Source organism: Caretta caretta, chromosome 13 (genome assembly GCF_965140235.1).
Source record: "Caretta caretta isolate rCarCar2 chromosome 13, rCarCar1.hap1, whole genome shotgun sequence".
In the NCBI taxonomy this organism is placed as follows: Eukaryota; Metazoa; Chordata; order Testudines; family Cheloniidae; genus Caretta; species Caretta caretta.
This window is the reverse complement of record NC_134218.1, coordinates 6049299-6071490: the sequence shown is the minus strand read 5'-3', so window position 1 is coordinate 6071490 and position 22192 is coordinate 6049299. Positions and strand designations below refer to the sequence as shown.

Genomic DNA, 22192 nt, shown 5'->3' with positions numbered 1-22192 from the left:
GCAAAATGTTGCCTGTTTTTTTTCCAACAGGAGGCAGGTTTTGATCCGCAAGGTGACCCCCTCCGAATCATTTCACTCCCTTTTCCTGCTTGCTCCAGCAGTGTGAACTCGGGATTTGCAATGTGCACAAGCCACCGAACAACACCGAGAGTTTGTGCAATAGACCGTGGGGCTGACACGTTCCGATCCCAGCGCCGACAAGACGTCCCAGCAGCCTCTAAACCCAGGGGGCCCTTACCCCCAAGTTAGGGGGTGGAAACCTCCTGGCTCCCTCCCTCCCTTCTCCCCTCCCATTGGGGGCGTTCCCAGCGCGTACACAAGCGGTGACGAGCCCCGGGCTCCGGGCTATATAAACCCTTGCTGCGGCCACGCTGCCTCTGAAATCCCTGAGACCCTGGCCGTGTTTTGTGGACGTGGAGTGCACTCCCAGTATCTCCTTTGCAAATGGGTTCTGTAGCCTAGCGTTTACTCCCCTGAGCCTCGCCACCTGTGATCGCAAGCCGTGAGGGCGCTGCTGGGAGCAGCGCTGAAAAGAAACAAGGTAAAACAACAGCAAACCCCCCCCCCCCCAAAAAAAAAAAAAAAAAAAAACCAGTCGGGCTGGGGCTTCCGAGAGTAGCTGCGCGAAGGGAAAACTTTGAGCAAGTGGTCGGTGGGGTGAACTAGGGACGCCTCCAAGAGGGGTGGCGGGTGACTGTAGATCAAGCGATCTGTGCGACTGCCGCTTTGTTAAACCGAGTATTGTGTTGATGTGGGGAAGGGCTGACTGCTGTGTTTTCTCCGCTTCCAGACACCCTGCCAAGCCTTGCTTGCTGGCCCCCGATCTCCCTTTTAAAGACTCTGCTAAGTGCGCTCCCCTCATTTGGAGGGATTTCTGCCCCCCCCCCCCGCGGTCCCTTTTGCTCTGCGTTGTAACGAAAGACGCCATCTCCCTCGGTGAAACTGTCCCAGGATTGACAGGGCCTTTTCAGCTACCCCCTTACAGACCGTCTAGGTGCGGGGCAAGGGGCTGTGGGTGAAGATTTTACGCTAAAGGGGGGGGGGGAGGGTTCCCCGTGACTCCCCGAAACAGGAGCGAAGTGGGCTTCCGGTGGCTTTGTCTGTTGCATTGTAAGTGACAAGGATGGAGTTTACTTGTTACTAGTATCTGGGTCGGGGCCCGTGTCCCGACGTTCCGGGGCCCGTGTTCCGGGGCCCGTGTCCCGACGTTCCATGGCTCACCTGGGCTGGCACCAGTGGGTCAGAACTGCGGGCACCCTAGGGAGAATTGCCCTGAGTTCGTTCGGGATGTTGGCAACTGTTTCCTTTCCGGAGAGGACGCTTAAACACCCCACCCCCCAAGTGCAGGGTCTGCTGATCTGTCTTTGTCTTGTGGTTTCCCTCGCACACGACTAGGGAATCTTTCAACCCAAACCAGTTGCTGTGCAGCCTCCGGACACCGCTTTGCTCTGGTGGTGTTACCGCAGCTCCCCTTGGCAGACCGTAGAGCTGAGAGGGGGCATTGCTCCCCTGCTCGGTGCATGGCTTTGTTATCCTGGATTGTGTGGCCCCAAGCACATGCTTGCTTTGCTGGTGCCTAGAGTCGGTCCTGATCCTAGGATATGAGACTGAACATCCGGACACCCCTCCACCCCCCGAATCCTTGACATGCTTTTCCCCTCTACCGCTCCCTCCCCTCCCCCCCCAACAAGACTTGAGACGTGCTGAGCAAGCTGGTGGAATCAAGATCATGCCTGTAGCGAAGTACAGGACTAGAAGCGAGGCTAGGGGGATGGGATGGGGCTCTCTGTGGGTTGCTGCGAGCCAGTTCAGTCTGGTTTTTTCAGCTTGTGTGTTCTAGCGGAGTTCCCCACCCTCAGTTGCAGGCAAGTAAAGAATTCTCTAAAAGGGAGAGGAGAGACAAAAGACATGGCCACTTCCTCCCACCCTGTAAATCAAGCAACATGTTTTAATGATTTCCCTTCAGTTTACATAATCCTAGTCTCTGACTCCCTGCCCCCCACAACCCACACAGCTTTCTAAAAATGTTAGACACCCCACATGTGTAGTAGAGGCTTATATGCCAGTTAATATGCAGCTATTACCCTTTCCATCAAACCAGAGGAATTTCAGTCATTCTTGATCACAGAATGAAAGTGAATTCTGATGAGGCACTTACTGTCCATAGCCTGGTGCACTGGATACACCAGAGAAAATCAATCCCATCTGTCCGCAGAACTGCTTTCATGCAGCAACATGCCTGAATGCTGATAACTTTATTAAGTGTGTTTTATAAGCTTGCAATAGAGATTCTTTATTGGTTCACATACCATCTTCTTAAATTATTGTGAAATAAACTGATAGAAAATATCAAGCTGATGTACCGCCCACAGTTTGGGAAGCACTGTTTTGAGTGGAGTGACTAAAAGCAGAAACTACCTTTTCAAACACTAGAGATTAAGGACAAGTTCTAAGCACATGTGCTCCTGCCACAGAAATGCCTATATGAGAAATAAATCTGTCAGTATGTTACTCTGCCCATCAGAGGCTTGAGTGTGGCTTTACACTATAAGAATTTAGCAGACAAGGACAAACCAAAATAGTTTTTTTTCTCTCTCAATAAACTCTGACCTGAAGACCCTGCACCTTCATCATATTATGGGTGTTGCTTAAAATGTGGGACATGAAGTGACCTGCATCTGGCTGAAATTAGGATGTGATTTGTTTTTAATGGAGTCTATTAAAAGCAGAATAGGAAATAAAATAAACTTTAACCTCCAATTTGAGGCAGCACCCTTCATTGGCAGTTGAGGTTCCGGTTGGTTCTTTCATACTGGTCATGTTCGTACATCTGGTTTTGCTTTTTTCAAAATTGAGATTGGCATAAATCTGCCTTTTCACATGTGGTGAGTAAATGGTGAAGAATGTGAAAAGCCATTTGCCCATACACCTGTAGTGATCAGGTGAGTTGTTTGCTACACAAATGAGCTCTCTTCTCATCCCCTTTCAGCATCCTAAGATGCTGAGAGAGAGCACGAACATGGGTCTTCCAAATCCCAGGTTAAATTACCTGTTCTGCCACAGGTCTCCTAGGTGACCCTGGGCAAGTCACTTCATCTGTGCTTCCGTTCGCCATCTGTATATAGGGGATAACACTTCCTTTTTCACAGAGATGATGTGAGGACAAACACACTGAAGGCCATGAGGTGTTTAGATACTATGTTAAGGTGAGGGACGTGGAAATACAAAGATATGTATTTAGTAGCAAGATGGAGCATGACCCGTTTTATATAATACACAGCTACCATTTCAGTAATCTCTTGCTTTAGTAGCTGAAGGTCAAAATTAAGCCCTGCCCCTCAATTCATTCTTCCCTCCATTGAAAGGTGGTGGATTATAGAGATTCAGCTTGGTTGGGAATAGTTGGTCCTTGTCAGTGGTCCTGTTTGTTAGGACATGAGGTCTCTCCCAAGGCTCCCTGCTTCTGTAGCTCTATTGCCATGAAGAGTACTAAATTCCTCAGAGCTGTTACTAGGCCAGACCAACTTACTAGTTCATAACCTGTCCCTCATGTCTGCTCCTCTTCTGTATTCTACATGCTCACTTCAACATTAGATAACAAATGAGGAGTACTAGTGCCACCTTAGAGACTAACAAATTTATTTGGGCATAAGCTTTCGTGGGCTAAAACCCACTTCATCAGATGCATGGAGTGGAAAATAGAGTGGGAAGATATATGTAACAGTACATGAGAAGATGGGAGTTGCTTTACCAAGTTGGTGGCAGGGGTCCAAGACAATTCAATTAAAGTGGGCTATTATCAACAGGACGAAAAATCATTTTAATGGTAATCAGGGTGGCTCATTTCAAGCAGTTGACAAGAAGGTGTGACTAACAGTAGGGGAAAATTAGTTCTTGTAGTGACTCATCCACTCCCAGTCTTTATTCAGGCCTAATCTGATGGTGTCTAGTTTGCAGAACTGGAATTTAATTTGCAGTTTCTCATTGGAGTCTGTTCTGAAGATTTTTTTGTTGAAGCATTGCCACTTTTAAGTCTGATTGTCCAGGGAGGTTGAGGTGTTCACCAACTTGTTTTTGAATGTTCTAATTCTTGACATCTGATATGTGTCCATTTATTCTTTTGCATAAAGACTGTTTGGTTTGGCCAATGTACATGGCAGAGGGGCATTGCTGGCACAGGATGGCATATATCACATTGGTGGATGTGCAAGTGAACGAGTCCCTGATGGTGTAGCTGATGTCCCTTGAATAGATATGCAGACAGAGCTTGATTGTTGCAAGGGATAGGTTCCTGGGTTAGTGTTTTTGTTGTGTGGTTGCTGGTGAGTATTTGCTTCAGGTTGGGGGGCTGTCTGTAAGCAAGGACTGGCCTGTCTCCCCAGATCAGTGAGTGAGGGATTGTCCTTCAGGATAGTTCGTAGATCCTTGATGTTTTTGTTTTTGCTGATAAAGACTAACAGGGCTAACACTCTGAACCCTGTTCGCCCTGTGCGTCCCCAGTAATCTGCAGCAGCAGGGGATGGCTGTGAAGGGGCATATGCTAAACCAGTGATACTCAGACTGAGTCTTGAGATCTGCGAGCAGCTCTTTAACGTGTCTCCTGTGGCTTTGCAGCACATGATATTAAAGCACTGTGTGATTGGTAAATAATTAAATTGGGACGCTTTACTGTGCTAACCAATTATAGGGACAAACTAATACTTGGTCGGTCCTTTTTTTTTTTTTTGCTGTGAGAATAATACATAGCACCAAATATTTTCCATGTCCTACTGTTTTTAAATATGAAATTATAGTAAATTAAACAATGAATTCACACTCCTGTGGCTCTTTTGGCTAATGCTTCTTGCTAATTTGGCTCCTGAACCACTGAGGTCTGAGTATCACTGTCCTAAACGCACCTTGTTTCCTGGGTCTGACAGCACGTCTGTCCCATAAGTCGCAGCACAGGTGTGATCTGCCTTGTGGGATGTTTCCCACAGGAAGTGTTATGGATTCAGATTTAAATTCCAGTGTGTTAATGTATCTGGAGAAGTTTCTTGGGTCAACTGTACTTCCCTGGATTGGTTTTCTTAACGAATCATTTTGTAAATGTTTCATAGTAACCAATTATTATCTGTGCTAAGACTAGCGTGAAGTTAGTGTTTTCACTGAATCATACTGCAGTTAGGTGCTGTGGCTACAGGCTTGTCACATGCAAACAAATAACTGTTTGTTAAACCGAAAAGTGAACAGACAGTGTGTTGGCCAAAGGAAGGAGAGTCTTGTACTCTGCCTGGAAGACTAATGAACTCTACCTCTGGCTTGCCTGAACAGTGGGGGCTTCCACAGTGGGGGACCATCTGGGAACATTTTGCCTCCAGGTCTCCATGTCTGGGGACTGCATCTTAGCAGCCATGACGGCAAATAGGAAGCGGTAGTTCCTTAGGTAGCCAGATTGAAAAACTCCTTGACTTTTGCCTGGAAACAGACCGATGCTAGATTAGTGTGTGAAGAAGAGGTGTAATGTGACTGTGCAGAAACGCTCCATTAAGCCAGTGGGCTGTGGCTTACAAGTGACACTGTTGCAGTGGCCTGGTTTGCCAGATGTTTCCCTTCCAAAGTGCACATCTGGAAGGAAAGGCTGCCACACCCTAGCTAACTTTGGATGGCAGCTTTGTCTTTTCTAAGTAGCACTCATCAGCACGTACAGGATGTTTTGATAACTACCCAATGCTCTTTGAGGGCCATGGTCTGCCTTCGGCTCTAACTTTCTGCCACTCTCTAGAGCTGGCTGGAGCTTTGATCAAAAAACTTCTTTTCCCCAGCCAGCTGTACTTTACTCTCAGGTCAGCAGAAGTCTGATGTCAGCAGTGCTGACATTGTGTCCAGAGTATGTGCCTGTAGTCCAGCTACATTAATACTTTCACACCCTGTTTTTCACGGCTAATGGTGAATAATAGCCTATATTAAGAGGTGCTGCTTATAATTAGCTGACTGTTCTGTTTACAGGAAGGAGTAAACTGTCATTTTGAAGATGGTGCAGAGAACTCTGAGTGATTGAAGTAAATGGGCATGTTTGTTTCCTTCATTATTTCTACTTATGATATCCTGGCTGTGTATGTCGGATGAGGAAGAGCAGTGGAAACTGAGCACCATAAATTATTTTTTTAATAAAGTAGCCCCTCCAGGTTACAACAGGGAGTGGAAGCCCCACTATGCTGGATGCTGCACATGTCCCTGCCTCAGAGAGCTTGCAATGTAAATAAATGGGATAAAGGAAATACTGTCCCCATTTTACAGATGAGAAATTGAGGCACAGTGACTCACCTGAGGTTACCCAGAAGTCTGTGGTAGAGCTAGAAACTGAACCAAGATCCCATGAGTCCGGTTCCAATGCTTTATCTCTGTACCATTGTGTGGGGTGTACTGATTTGGAAGGATGGGAGTGATTTCAAGTGAGCCATTTTTCCTGCGTTTATTTCTGTAAGTGTTTGTAAACACATCTACTTGGCTGAGGAGACAGACATACACCATACTGCCATCTGTTCTGTATGAAATTTGTCTGGGTGGTGACTGCTCTGGAGATGTGACTGTAGCTTGCTTTCACAGGTTGTCCAAACATTAAATATATTGTAGCATTTTTTTAAAAACATGATTATTGGAAAGTCCTATCCACTAATTTGTAGGGGTGAGAACTATCAACAAGTAATTTATCCATGAGCTTTGTCCTTCTGTTAAAGGACATCTTGTGTAGGGTAATTTCTTCACATGTTAGAAGTTTGTAGTCTGCAGATGTCCACTGTTAGAGCAGTGATGTCTAACTGTGATGTGCTATGAGTCACATAGTGTCTAGTTGAATGAGTGCACAAGCATTTCTGCTTCTAATATACAAAGCATAGGGATGAAAACAAAACAGATCATGACACCATTGTTGTGTTCCTCAACCTCCCTCTTGTGTCATTCACACATACTTCATTAGCTCTTCAGGGCAAGGGGCCAGGACTTCCTGTGTGTGTGTGATCACCCCTAGTTCCAGTGTCTGTGTTCCTAGTAATGGTAATATGTACTAGCAAGGATGGTCTCATTTTGAATGGAAAAGTTGTGCTCATGATGGTTCCTCCTGTGACTTATTGAAGAGCTTCTGTTTAAGACTATACTTCAGTAGCTAAAAGTATTAGTCCATGGTGATATGGGCTATAGGTATGTACTGCATACAGAGGAAAACAATTACCCTTAATACAATCTGAAGACCCAAGAAAGCAGAACATCAACAGTGAATTCTAACTAGCACGCTGTCAGAAATGTTGCAAGATAAACTTACTCAAATCCTGTATGTACATTAGGAATTTAAGTGACAGTTGAGATCCTGAATCTATTGCAGTAATCAAGGAACAGCCTGAATCATCTTAGAGACTAACCAATTTATTTGAGCTGTAGCTCACGAAAGCTTATGTTCAAATAAATTGGTTGGTCTTTAAGGTGCCACAAGTACTCCTTTTCTTTTTGCAAATACAGACTAACATGGCTGTTACTCTGAAACCAGCCTGAATGATGTCTCATATAGCATGCGGGTTTATTTTTTCTTATTTCCTCCTTGTTTGCATGTTGGGTTATCCCATGGTTTAGGCTTCTTGAGGATGGTAATAGAAGGTACTTTGAGTCTTGTGTCACATTTGTTTGCTCTCTGCAGGTATGCGCGGTTGCCAGCTTTCACATGGTAAATAAGCACCCTGACTTTCACAATAAGCCAAAAATCAAGCTAATCCCATTTCAAAACAAGGCCAAACCAAGCCACTCCTTATAAACCCCAACACTGTGACTAGATCTCCCCCCTCGCCCTCCCCTCCAGTGTGCAGTCTGGGACAGTGGTGGGCCTGCTGTGCAGCCCTGACTCTCTTCCTGCCTTGCCCCTGCTTGCTGGGAGCCAATCAAAAATAAATAAATGAAGCAACAAGCTAAGCCAAAAACTAGCCAACAAGCAACTCATAAGCCAAAAACAAGCCCAATTTCCGCACTTTTTTTTTGTGTGGGTTTGGCATGTCTGGTATGTGGTCATGGACACTCCCCATATTCTGAAGGCTCACTCCTTTGTCTTGCAGGGTTGATATCTGTACAAGAACTAAGATCAAGTAACATGGCAGCAATCCCATCAAGCGGCTCACTTGTGGCAACCCATGACTACTACAGAAGTAAGAACTGCTACGCTGTCCTTTAATGGGTGCAAAATGGAGTGCTCACAAACCGGACTGCAGACATTTGTGTTGGTGGGTGGGGAATAGAGCTATCTAGTTCAAACCTTTTTCTGTGGAGTGGGTCTTGCGAAGATAAGTCGCTGAACTCTCCTCTTATCTTGGTTGAAGTTTGTAATGCCCATGTAGAACTGCGCAAAAACAGTCAAGTTTGCTTTCCAACCACAGTGTATTTATAGACTCCTTGGAAATGCAAGTTAAAGAGGACCCTAAAGGAGTTGGGTGCTCATCCCTCACTGAATTTCAATGAGATTTGAGCATCTGAACTCCCTGAAATGCCAGCTTGAAAGATCTGTGCGTCAGATAAAATCTCCTATTCTTGCTTACTGTATGCCTATGCTAAAGCCATCGGCTTCTGCATCCTTTCTCAATACATAGCAAATGTACCATTTCTCTTGATTGTTTCTTTCAAAGAATCACCGACAGAACTCCTTATAGGACCCGAAGTGTGGATTAATTTAGAAGTAGCCACCAGTGGCTATGTCATGGCATTCATGAAATAAACATGATCCATCCAAGCGCTAAACAGACACCTTTTTGTTCATGCAAAAAAATGCCTGACACTGCAGCATTTTTGTTGAAAAGAGGCTAAGAGCCAAGAATGGGGGTGAGTCTTATTTACTCAGCAGGGAGATAACAAGCCACACTCCCTTAACTGTGCCAGGATCCTCTGTACTCAACCATATGACCTACCATACAAACAAAGGAACAATAAAAATGCGTGGTTTAAGGGCTATTTTCCTCTTCTTGAAAGTGGCTGCCTCTAGAGTTACCTTAAAGCTCCTGGGAGCAGTAGGGTGGGGGGTGACTAGCTAAACACTGTGTAAAGTAAGCACTTCTGCAAAAGACAAAGTAAATAGAAAAGTACAGCCTGCCCACATGAGCCTATAGTACAGGGCCAGATCCTCAGGTGGTCTGAGCTACCATAGCTCCACTGCCCATAAAGCTTTACCAAACAGCACCAGCTGAGGATTAAGAACATGAGACCAGCCATGCTGGGTCAGACCAAAGGTCCATCTAGCCCAGTATCCTGTCGTCCAACGTGGCCAGTGCCAGGTGCTCCAGAGGGAATGAACAGGTAATCATCAAATGATCCATTCCCAGCTTCTGGCAAACAGAGGCTAGGGACACCATCCCTGCCCATCCTGGCCTAAGTTCCCTGTAAGCCACATGGCCATGCAGCAGCCTAGGCGCTTAGGGAACCCAACCAGGGACCTGCTGGGGGAGGGGCACCCCTTCCCCCAGCCCCAACTCACCCTGCAGCCTGGCCCCAGCCACAGCCAGATCAGGGCCAGGGCAGCATGGCTAGAGTGGCCTGGACCCAGGTGTGGCCAGGGCCAGCCCAAGGTGCAGGCCTGCTGTGAGAGCTCCTGCAGCAGGCCAGAGCTCCTGCAGCAGGGACAGGCGCCTCTTCTCCCCACCCCCACCCAGGTGCTGCTGTGGGGAGATAGCGCTGGGGGAGTCCTCTCTCTCCCCACAGTAGCCCTGGACCGTCCTGCACTCCAAACCCCTCTGCCCCAGCCCTGAGCCCCCTCTCACAAGAGCCCCACCCCCACCACATGCATTTTGTTATGTGCACCAATATGACGGTGATGTGTGACACATCACCTCCATATTGGTGCACATAACAAAATTCATTCCGCACATGGGTGGTAAAAATGAGAGGGAACACTGATCCTGGAGAATAGGTCCATCAATGGCTATTAGCCATGAATTTATCTGGTTCTCATTTGAACCCTGGTGTAGTCTTGGCCTTCACAACATCCTCTGGCAAGGAGTTCCACAGGTTGACTCTGCATTGTGCAAAAAAAACTTCCTTTTTTTGTTTAAACCTACTGCCTATTAACTTCATTTGGTGGCCTCTAGTTCTTGTGTTATGAGAGGAAGTAGATAACACTTCCTTATTTACTTTCTCGACACCAGTCATGATTGTATAGACCTCTATCATATCCCCCCTTAGTTGTATATTTTCCAAGCTAAAAAATCCCAGTCTTAATCATTTCTCCTCAGATGGAAGCCATTCCATTCCCCCTAATCATTTTTTCTTGTCCTTTCCTGAAACTTTTCCAATTCCAGTGTACCTCGTGGTCTTCTCCCCACACTCCTGTTAGAGATGCAGGATGGAGAAGGGGAAATTGTCTCATAAAGCACCCTCTATGTTCAGATCGTTGTTGCTCTCCAGCAAGCTCCTTTTGCCCAAGTGGCAACTGCTGTGACTTACCCTACGTCAGGCAAGTTCCTCCCATGCAGAAATGTCTATGCTATGGCAGCTGTAGTGCCGTAGGGTAGATGCTTCCCGCATTGGTTGACAGGAAAAACCCTTCCATGTAGGTAATGCCTCTCCGGGGCAGTAGCTCGGGTGATGGAAGAATCCATCCATTGACCTAGCTGTGTCTGTACTGGGGATTAGGTTGACCTAACCACGGTGCTCAGGGGGCAACATTTCTCACAGCTCTGAGCAAACTTAGCTGGGTCAACCTAAATTTTAGGCATAGATAAGGTCTCTGTCTCTCCCACACTAGAAGGGGAGACTCCCAATGTGCATCAAACCAAAACCTTCCCCCACCCTCCATGACCGAGAATCCTACACAAGGATTACAGCGATCTTGCAAGAAAGTGAGCATGGGTTAAGCTTGGTTACTTGTCTCCACTTGCTGAGTGAGAGTTACAAACCATTTGGAAAATTTGTTATGGAAGGTTATGTCCACGTAGCACCACCTTTGTTCCAACCTGTGGCATTAACCTGCTGCTGCTTGTAATTATCTAGTTTGCTGAGAAACCTGTTTGAGGTTATTCTTTGTCCTTTGGGTGTGAGAGAATCTATTCTTAAAACACCATGCCAGGAAATCTCGTAAAGGAGCACTTAAAAATATCTCCAAATGTGTGATGGCAGATTAACATGTCCTTCAGACATGCTTTTACTGTCTAGGGTGGATGCCATTAAAAGACTGGCACATACCAGCTGATCCTCAGAACAGGAAATTAGCTGGTATGGAAACTGGTACCTGAGCCTAAGAAGCAGTAATGTGGCAGATACTTTATCATTAATGGCAAACCATGTACTAACTGCAGTGAGGATGTTCATTACAGCAGTAGATCTAATGTTGGCAGAGGGGAATGTTGGTCTGATGGGATGCAATCTCATTCGCAGGGCGTCTGGGTTCCACTTCCAGCAACAGCTCCTGTGGAAGTGCTGAATACTCTGGGGAGGTTATTCCTCACCATCCAGGTAAGCACCTCTCCTACAGCCTGGACTCTCTCTGCCCCAGCCCCCTACAGAGGGGAACTCTTGTGCTCAAAACACGCTGTTTTAATACAAAACTAGCTACCTTCTCCATAGCTCTTCAGAGCATCAGTGTAGCTTCAAAAACATTCTCAGTGCTAACTAAGTACATTATCCATGGGTTATAATGGCAGAAAAATCCCTATAGAGACTCTGCATAGAAGAGAACTGAATTTGTAGTAGCTGGCTTCTACTCCTTCGTGAGGCACCACTGCAGAGTGCCAGCTTCTTAATTTGCCCTCTTGCTTGCATGTGTAGCAAGACCACCATGGTAATCAGGGAAGTACCTATTTCTGCTGTACCTCCTCCTAATCAAGCTGCCTGTACCTAGCTGTCCTATTTCATAAGTATGTTTGCTTTTCAGGTCTTCCTAAGTCTGACCCCGGTCACTGGTGGGCTAGCTTCTTCTTTGGAAAGCCAACCCATCCTGTCATGACAACTGTGTCGGAATCCCCAGAGAAGTAAGTGGTCATTCGTTTTAGCTCACTCGGAATATGGTAATGGAGATAAACTAAGAAGCTTGAAGGGTGGCTTGGAATGGCGAGGACAAGGGAGGACTGTTGTGGAGGAATGCAAACTGTAACGTCTTATAATTCCGCTTCGTTGCGTTCTGCACTGCATATCTAGAATACTTTCCAGTTGGTCTCTCCTGCAGTGCTTTGAATCTTCACGATCCAGCCAGCAGCGAAGAGCTAACAGCAGCAAAAGGAATCCCTGTAGCTGGGGAACGGTAGCACTGTCCTCCATTATTATGAGGAGATACTAGACCTAAAAACTCTGAGGCCCATATCCTCCTCAGGTGCCTAACTTCCATGGTGATCTGGGCCTGTCTCTTCAGATGTTGTGGAAGGTGGAACATATGTTTAACTGGGTGGAGCAGGGGAAGCTAATGGCTTGTTTGAACTAAACTGGCTTTGTGTGTAAAAGCCATCATGAACCCAATGACAAGGTGAGTGAGGGACCAACGTCTGTTGGTGAGAGAAGCTAGTTTCTCAGCTACAATAACACTGCATGTCCCGAACAAAGTCCTTCTGTCTGCTGAATTCTACTACAAGTTCCAGAGGAGGAAAGGATTTATTTTTCGTTTGTAGCCATTGAAAATTGGTACAATAAAAGGGCCCTCAAGGAAAGTGTCCTCAAGAGCTTAGTGGTCAGACCCAAGAAGGGCAGGAAAAGAGCCAGAGATTAAATGCTGGGGGTGGTGATTCAGGCCTAGCTTGCAGCAGCAGTAGAAACAGCAGGTGCAGATGTGGATTAACTAGTTTGTGCGCCCACATGGTTGCATGTGGCCCTGTGGATCTAGCAAGTCAAGGGAGCAGGGGAATAGCTCCAGCTCGCTTAGCCAGTAAACAATGGAGCTGTTGCTACCAATAAGACCCCCTTGTCAGCTAGCACAGCTCTTTGTTGCAGATGGTGCTCACTGTAGTCAGGAAGTGCTGCCCAATCTGGAGCAGTGATGGCTGAGTTTGGGTGCTTCCACCATCTCTCTGGACTCCAAGAATCTCACTAGAAGTCTGTCCTGGAATCACTGCAGTAGGAACGTACGAGGAGCTCTGAGAGCAGGGAGCTGCAATTCACCAGCCTTGTATCTGAGGCAGCTGTGTCAAAGATGGTTTGTTTCTCTCGTTTTCCCTCACCCCGTGTCTCTTGTCTTCCAGTTCAGGAACTTTCCAGGTGGCCAACGGCGTGATCACTTGTGGCCTGGCTCAGGAAGTAATGAGGAAGCGCCACGCCAGTGAGCCCAGCAAACAGAGCGCTGGGCCATCTGCGTGAACAGGCTGGCACATCTTCCTGCTGCCTGCCTGGTTGCTGCTTCTGATCCAAATGCTAGGAGTCAGAGCCCATTTTCCACTCCCCCTCCCCATAGAGTAGACAGGCTGCGTTAAGTATTTAGATGTAGGTTTTTAAAAAACAAAAAAAAAAACCAAACTCTACACTGCCTTAGTACTGTTTCATTAACTTGACTGCATTCTTTCCATACAGCCTTGGTAACGCTTTTTGTTTACTTGTTCAATGAAACTAATAAACTTAAGCAGCCTTTTAAATGCTGTGTGGCTTTAATGTTTTTTCTTTCCAGTATGAGCTCTGCCCTTTGCTGGGTGCTACTGCTCTGGCCTGGAGGGGCTGCTGCTATCATCATGCCCGGGAGTGTTTTACACATCAGACAGGGATCTGAACATGGGGACAAATCTCCTGGCTTCATGCTAAATGGAATTTCACCTTAGCTCAGTTTCCCTTAAATCTTGGTGACAAGGAGGGGAATTCTCTCATAACTATAGCTACTTGCAGATAGACAGCGTGCTTGACAAACTGCAGCTCCAGGTTAAGCAACCGCCTGAAAGTGCAGTCTCTTCCCTGGAATTGTGAACATGCTCAATTAAGGCTTTGAAACCCCTTCACCGTTTCTCATCAGAACGGGTAGGTAGCTCTGCAGCCTTCCATAGTGGCCAGTCATGTCACTGGGTTGTCCTTTTTCCAGATGGTAGCCATCCCTCCAGGTGTACCTGGCATAGAACATCACTTGCCTTGCACAAGGCATAGGTAGGTGAAGATGAAGGCCCTGCCATCTGAGCAGGGGGTAGCATGATGTACTCCAGTCACTTTTCAAGCTCACTTAATTGTATTGAGGGAATATGAAGCTTTTTCTTCCTATTCAGTCATGATGAGGCGAAGAACAGAATAATTTCCTGATCATTTGGTTCTATCAGTAGCCTGTTCCCAGCATCTGACTCATTGCCAGTAGAGAGAGAGGTTAAAGCCCTGTTGTAAAATTCACTTAGGTTTTCTGCTGCTACCTTTTGAGTCTCGGCTGGAGGCCAAATAGCCCTTCTGGCTTTCAAGCACCCAGTTCTTAATGCAGGTACTGGAGGATCTCAGTAAACAAGCACTTCAAAAAGGAAACTACCCCTTCTGCAACAATTAAAATGAAGACTGACCTCTGCAGTTATGGATGTGTGTATTGACACCCAAATGCAGGCTGAAATGCAATGAAAGGTTGCTTAGTTGCTTGACAGGCTGCATCTAGCATATACTACATGCATGGAGCCATAAGCCCATGATGTCTTAAAATGGCCTTTCTTTTAGTTCCTACCTTCCAGGCAAATAACAAAAGGCTTGTTCCATCAGCAGCTGTGCATACCACTGCTCCAGCAAGAGATGTTAGCACTTGCCTAGAATGTAAAAATTGTATGTTACAAATGCCCTAGAACCAAAGCGCTTGACCTACATTAATAGGAATTTTGTTTTTGTTGTTGCTTTTGAAATTGCTGTAGTAAACTCTTCTAAGACCACTATTGTGGCTGTTGTCTTCAGATAACTTTTAACATTTGTCCTGCTTAGTCTGCCTTTATCATAAGGGGTCCAGTTGAGGAGGAGCATGGAAGCTGATCCTACTGCAGCATTCCCTAATTGTCTAGTACAGGGTTTTCAGAGCAAATGAGGGGCTGGGCACTGTAGCGATTTAGGCCATGCAATGCATGGGCCAAATCTACTGTCTCAAGCACAGATCTTAAGGTCATATAGCACAGACCAATCTTATCAACTCCATGGTTGGAAACAATCAGTTGGTTTAAATTTTACAGAAAAATGCAGATTTTTTTAAAAATAAATAAAAAAAGCTTAAGACCTAGCTTTCAAATATTTGTCTGCTCTTGTTAGACAGTTAATGTCAAACTATTTCTGTGCAACATAGCCAATCACTTGTCTGCCTCTACAATTCAGTCAAGCTTGCATGCCGATTGGGTGCACAGCTTTGAAAACCAGGTTTGTGCAGGCCCCTTTGGGACTGAATACTCACGTTCTAATGGCACCAATTTTCTCTGCAAGCAGTTATTTCTATCCCTAGTTAGAACAGGAAGACATTCTGAGCTATAAAAAGGCTTACTGGCAGTTTTTAAACTAACTTGGCAACCTCTCCCAGAATTCTGAGCCAAACCAGCTCACACTGTTCTATAATAAGTGAAAGCAATCAACTTGTTGATGGGCCAAAAAGTCACAGCTCAATGACTTTTTTGGGAGAATACAAGCTGTGGAAAATGTCTTGCTCAGCTGACCTACCCCAAATAAACATTTTTCAGTCTCTTAGAATCTCAAAGTTACCAGTGTAATCAATCTCAAGGAAGGCAGGACTAGTGCACTCCTCGTGCTGAGGCAGGATTAACTGGTCTACAGTCAAAGCAAAATATAGGTTATAAACAAACTAATCTATGACTAATGCTATCGGGACGGTCAAAGTGTATTGGGAAGTGTCTTTGCTCAGTTCCTTGCTGGAAATGACTTCAGAACAGTTCCATGATGCAGGGTTGCCTTAGTCTGTATGGGCAAGTGTCTCTTTGGCGTTAGTGGAAAGTGTGTGCAAGTAAAAGCCAAAACCTCAACTACTGTAAGCAAGTGGAGAAAAGAAGAGAAACCAGCAGTCGGACCTTCACGTGGCTTGTGTATGAAAATAGCTGATTACTGATTCACTAACACATGGGATAAGGTGTCCAAAAGGGCTTGTTTTACGCTAGAACCATTGTGTAATCCACAGTACGCCTAGAATAGTTACCAACAAGTGCTTATTTTTTTCTCTCTGTTTTGGAACACAAATCTTTCCTTAAAAATTACATACTCCTTATCAAGACCCAGTTGAAACATAAAGGGCTGACGCTTTTCTAACTAAGTCTGGTCTGACTTCCTGGTTTTGCATTTTCAAAGAGGGAAAAAAATGACCCTTTAATGTGGCTAATCCTAGACAATCCCACAAGTGCTTAGTTACAGAAAGGCTGAGGGGTTGGAAAGAGATGGCATATTCAACAGGGTTTATTCTCATATCTTACTATTCAGGCTTATTCTTCACAGAGGAATGCTGCTCTTTGTGGAAGGACATGAAGCCTTTATTAAAAAGATTTAGAAATAAACATTTAAGTGGACTGTCAGACTGTCAGATCCTCCACTGATGTGAATAGTGCTAGTGACTTAACCCAATAAATCAATACTCTGTTGGGATAGGAGGGAGTGAAAATTCAGGTCAGTTCCTGAGTTTTGTAAAGTAGAAGGCAATCAGGTGTGTTTCATAAGAATGTGTTTGACAGGGAAGCGTGTAACTGCTGCATTGGCCAATTCACTCTGCATTTAATGGGCTCCAGACATTCTTAAAGTGTTTGAGGGGAAAATAAAATTACTTCCTCGATCAGTCTGGAATCAGTGGAAAATGGTGGCCAGAGCAATACCCAACCATTCTCTTCACAGACTTTCACATCACCTGAGGCTGCTCTGAGCAAGCTTATGACCAGGGCCAGTATGAATTCAGGAGCAGGACCAAGGAGCCACAATTGGCTCCTTTGCAGCCCTCTCCCCCACTCCCCTTTTCCTCCTAATACCCAGCTGTTGCCAGCAAATATTGTGCACAGCTGAGGATCTAGGCCAAATTGGAGTTCTGTTCCAAGTAGTGAATTTGGGGGGGTTCCACATGTGCTGTGCATTAATAATTTCCCATCAGTGTTTCTCCATTTCCAAATGAGCTGAGGGAGGTGTTGTCACTTGGTAATTGCCAGACCTGCACATTCAGCCTGTAGGAACACAGGACTGGAAGGAACCTCCTGGGTCAGAGTCCAACCTATCATATCATCCAGTTCATAAATTTGCTGTGCCTGACCTGCGAAGCAAGTTGAAAAAGCCATTGAATGCCAGCTACTTTCCCTTCTTGACTGTATGGTATTGAGTGCTGGCTTCGTTGTTATGGTGGAAAACTGCAGGATATCCCTGCTCAGACTAGATTAGTTTACAGTATTACACGGACATAGCCTTCATTATGTCCAAATTTAAGTGGTGTGTCTGCAGCTGCTGATGAACTAGCCATTCAAATTAACTCTTTTCTCTCTCTTCCCCCCACCAGTCATTTAGGAGGAGTTTGGGTTATGCCCTAACTTCCTTGCAGGGACTGATCCGCCTATGGAAGACAGACATTTTACCTGCAAGAGGGCTGTGCCTAATGCATGAAACATCATGCAGAATTTAATCGATTTCTAGTTTGGGTTGAAACAAACCCTATTAAAAGAGTTATCCATGTTCTGAGTGGGTGGAGGAAGTGGCAGTGATTATACCGTGCCCTATACGAGAACGTTTCCCTTCAGCCTCAGGAAACAGCTGATATAGACCACCATGATTTTATGCCCCGTGCCTCACAAGTCCAGCCCTTGTGGGGCTGAGCCTGTGAGGAGCTGACCCCTTGCAGCTCCCATGGGGGCCAGTAGGAGCAGCAGGTGCTCAGCAACTCCTGGGATCAGAAATAATAGGAGCCAAAGATGCTGAGCACCTTGCAGAAGCTGATCACTTGGATCAAACCGTGGATGAGGGACTCTGCTGACTGTCTGAACCCTCTTGGAATGGCTGGCTGGCAGACAGAGCAATGTGCTCTAAAAAAACGTAACCTTCCGTGAAGGGTTCCCTGCTTGCAAAGACTAAGCCCCAGTCCTGTGTGAAAATTATACCCACAGGGCACAGGTAACCTCAATTAAGGGCAGTTCAGAACATTGTATTTGTGGTTCTCAGCTTTGCGAACCAATGCCCATACTGACAGCACCCCGTGCTCGTAGTCTCACCCTGGGTAAATATGGCTGTAGGTGTTCCCTGGGTTTATTTTCCCAGAGCCCTGTGCCAAGGCAATGGAGTGAGGGCTGAGTTTCTACAGCTGCTTAAACCATTCTAACCTTGTTACATGTTGCTTTTGCTACCCTCAGGAAAGGGCTCAATGACTCCAGTCCCACACATGATTACTGAGCTTTTAAACCAGAAACCTGCATGTTCTTTCTCTGTGGCTTGCTCAGAGGGACTGGAGATTTTCTTCTGGCCACTTCAAGCTTCCCCTCTGATGCAAAGCAGGCCTGAGTCTCTCATCCAGTGAAGGGGCAGGCCAGGCGCTAGCTCCTAAACCATCCACCTCCCTGTGGCAGCAGTAGGTGGCTGAGTGGGAGGCCAGGGGACATGGCTAGAGCTGCCCTGTGCTACTGCAACAGACCCCTGAGCCATTGGCAGCTGGTGCAAGCTAGAGCAGCTCCCAGTCGGCCCAAAGCATAGATTGGTCAAAACCAGTTTTGCACGCACCCCCCCCCCCCCCCCCCCCCCCCCCGCCGGGGTGCATCAGATGCTCCTTGGTCTCAGTCACAGATTGGGGCCACTCTCCCAGGAGTAACTCTGGACTGTCACCAGGATCAGGGCTTGCCCCTCAGCGCAGTTTGGTGCTGTCTCGTGGGGGTGGGAGCAGGAAGGAATTGGGAGCAAAATAAGGTCAGCTTTAATGTGGACAATGCAAAGCAGAAAAGGACCAGGGTTAGGCTTGACGATTTTTCCCTTATTTAAAATCCAGTCGCGCTGCCAGCTTTCTGCATCATCATCACATGCCCTAGCTCCAAGAGAGTACTCTTCCAGCTGCCCCGGCTGCCGGGCAAGCTGAGACTAAGGCTGGGGCTCTCCTGAGCTGTGGCAAAGGCAACGAGGGAAATATGTGGACGTGATGAGCAAGTCCGTAGGCATCTTGCTGAAACACATGCCCCAAAATCCTTCCCACTCCCAGGGAGGGGCTGGAACGTCAAAACCAGCTTTCCTCTCTCCCTCTGTGCAAGGCTCCCATTGACTTCAACCGGCTTTGGAGCGGGCCGCAAGCAGGTCTGCTGTGGTTTCTTGTTTGTTGTGGACGGCCGTGGCTGTTGATATTACCGGGTGAGTTTATATCAGGATCCTATCAATAGATGATAAAAGACACCCCCCCCCCCCCCCCCGCCAAGTGACAATCCAGACTCCTAATGCTGAGAGAAATGCAAACAAAATGAAACCTGGTCTGACCCCTCTCCCCTTCCTGCTTGGCTGACCTTTAGCCCACTTTTCCATGTGGGCGAGCAGATGGCTTCCTTGGGGAGCAGGCAGGGGGAGAGGGGCAGGCATGCAGTGGGGCAGGGGGAGAGAGACAGGCAAGGACTGCTGGGATCCTCTGCACTGGGATTACGCCTTCGGGATGTCAGGGGAACAGCTGCTGTGGGGAAAGGGGAATGACTTGCAGGGATCCAGTTACATTGCGGTACTAAGTTTGTCAGCACTGATGTGTTTGTTTTAATAAGGGGGCTGTAGAGCAGACCCACTTCTGGAAGGGACAGGGAGTGCTTCCAAGACTGTGCAGGGAGGCTTTGCTTATGCACAGCAGCACCGTGATGCAATCTGCCGGCAATCTTTCCCCTCTTGGGTGTTTCGCCTCATTGACCATGTGCCTCCCAAAACTGTTACTGAATAAATAAGGAGTTTTCCTGGAAAGGAGGCCAAAATAACCAGTAGAGCTGGCCCGAAGACAACAATCCATTTTGCAAGGTTTTCATGGTTTCAAAATTTGGTTTTCTTCCTCACTGGAATGAAAAAAAAAAACCCAACCGTTTGACCGTTTTTGTGAAACAGATTTTTGTCAAAATGGCCATTTTGGGATCAGAAAGGTCAGGTGCTCAGTTCGGGTTCTTGCTCTCTCTGCTCAGACGTGACCACGGAGTCCACCCTGAACCTCAGAAATCTTCCCATCAAAAACGTTGCTGAAATCGATCCATCTCCATGAAATGTTTCTGTTATGACAAAACAGCGTATTTCAGCCAAAGTCATTGAGTTGAAAGCATTCTAACCAGTTGAAATAACCAGTAATATTATTTGTCAGGAAGGAAAACGCCAAACCTCTTTCATGTAGCAGCGGGGAAGGCTGGCCTTGTGGCTAAGGCAGGATATCTGCCCTGCTGGTTTTAGCCTCATAGCATCAGCCTGAGTCAGTTGACCTGGGGTCACTGCCGCTATGGAGGTGCAGAGAAAGTTTCTTGCAATGTAGGTATACCCTATGAGGCTCTGTAGCCTAACGGTTAGAGCAAACCCTTATGAAAAAGATCCTTTGAGTTTAATGGGTATGAAACTAATAGAATTTGATAGAAATCATTCTGAAAGCCTTAAAAAAATCTCACAGAGGCTTATAGTATTCTATTGGATGGCTTAAAAAATCTCAAGAAAAGTTATATTCTCTAGGGCTTTTCTCCAAGGAGCCAGAAGATGTCTGGGTCCTATTTCTGGAAGAGCCACTGATTTACTGTGTCACTTTGCACCTAATTAGAAAATATATGTATCACAGCTCTATGGAAAACTGGCTGCTGAATATAAGTTCTAGTGTCCTGGGAGAACAATAATAACAACCAGTCTTTAAGGCAGTGTTCTCAATCCCATTGCATATAACGGGAACACTCACTTTATGGCTCTGTGCCTCAGTTTCCCCTGGATGATAAGGCTTGCCCACTTTTCTAAAGCAATTTTCAACTCTGTGGCTCTGAATACATTTCTGAATAAACACAGAATATTGCTCTTAGATGTATGGCCACTTGTCACCAGATTGATTGTGCCTGTCAGTGTAGATGAGACATCTCCAGGACAACCTAAACAGGAAGCAAAGATCTGCGTTTGTGTATGTGCTCTGCTCTTCTGATCTGCGCTGTGACAGTGAAATCCCCGAAAACTGTCTTCCTGTGTTCTTCTTTCAGCTCTGGGATGTTGAGTGCACATCTTAGGCAACAAGAAATGCTTGTCTAGCAGTCTTACCCTTTACAGGCAGATCACGTGTTCCCAAATAACCCTTTCTGTTCTCTTCCATCCCCACCCCACATGCAGCGCTCCCCACAGCCTGAAGGCGGCACAGGATCCTCTGAGGTTGACTCTACTGATGCTCTAACAACAGGAAACACTTGAGTCCCATCCACATCTGGAGACCTCCAGATGTCCCCCTCACCTGCATGTGAAACGAGACAAGTGTCCCCTTTGCATCGCTCCACTGGAGGCAGCAGCTGCCCTTCATTTTCAAAGAGGGCAGCCAGGGCCACCCTTAGGAACAGGTTAGAGAGCAGCAGCCCTGTCAGTCTGTGTCCGCAAAAAGAACAGGAGGACTTGTGGCACCTGAGAGACTAACCAATTGATTTGAGCATCAGCTTTCGTGAGCTACAGCTCACTTCATCGGATGCATGCAGTGGAAAATACAGTGGGGAGATTTTATATACACAGAGAACATGAAACAATGGGTGTTACCATACACACTGTAATGAGGGTGATCAGGTAAGGTGAGCTATTACCAGCAAGGGGGTGGGGGGGAACCTTTTGTAGTGATAATCAAGGTGGGCCATTTCCAGTAGTTGACAAGAACATGTGAGGAACAGTGCGGGGGGGGGGGAACGGAAATAAACATAGCAAAATAGTTTTACTTTGTGTAATGACACATCCACTCCCAGTCTTTATTCAAGCCTAAGTTAATTGTGTCCAGTTTGCAAATTAATTCCAATGCAGCAGTCTCTCGTTGAAGTCTGTTTCTGAAGTTTTTTTGTTGAAGAATTGCCACTTTTAGGTTTGTAATCATATAATCATAGAATATCAGGGTTGGAAGGGACCTCAGGAGATCATCTTGTCCAACCCCCTGCTCAAAGCAGGACCAATCCCCAATTTTTGCCCCAGATACCTAAATGGCCCCCGTCAAGGACTGAACTTACAACCCTGGGTGTAGCAGGCCAGTGCTCAAAGCAGTGAACTATCCCTCCCCCAATCAAGTGACCAAAGAGATTGAAGTGTTTTCCGACTGGTTTTTGAATGTTATAATTCTTGACGTCTGATTTGTGTCCATTTATTCTTTTACATAGCGACTGTCCAG

General features: G+C 46.3%; 1 protein-coding gene across 1 annotated transcript; it reads left to right on the top strand.

The window, feature by feature from the left end:
• The first annotated feature begins 363 nt into the window (after positions 1–363).
• On the top strand, positions 364–13556 carry PPDPF (pancreatic progenitor cell differentiation and proliferation factor). Its single transcript, XM_048820075.2, has 5 exons — positions 364–541; positions 8079–8168; positions 11380–11457; positions 11876–11972; positions 13170–13556. Exons 2-5 carry the CDS (start codon positions 8114–8116, stop codon positions 13282–13284), a joined length of 345 nt encoding a protein of 114 aa, XP_048676032.1. The 5' UTR covers positions 364–541; positions 8079–8113; the 3' UTR covers positions 13285–13556.
• The last annotated feature ends 8636 nt before the right edge of the window (positions 13557–22192 follow it).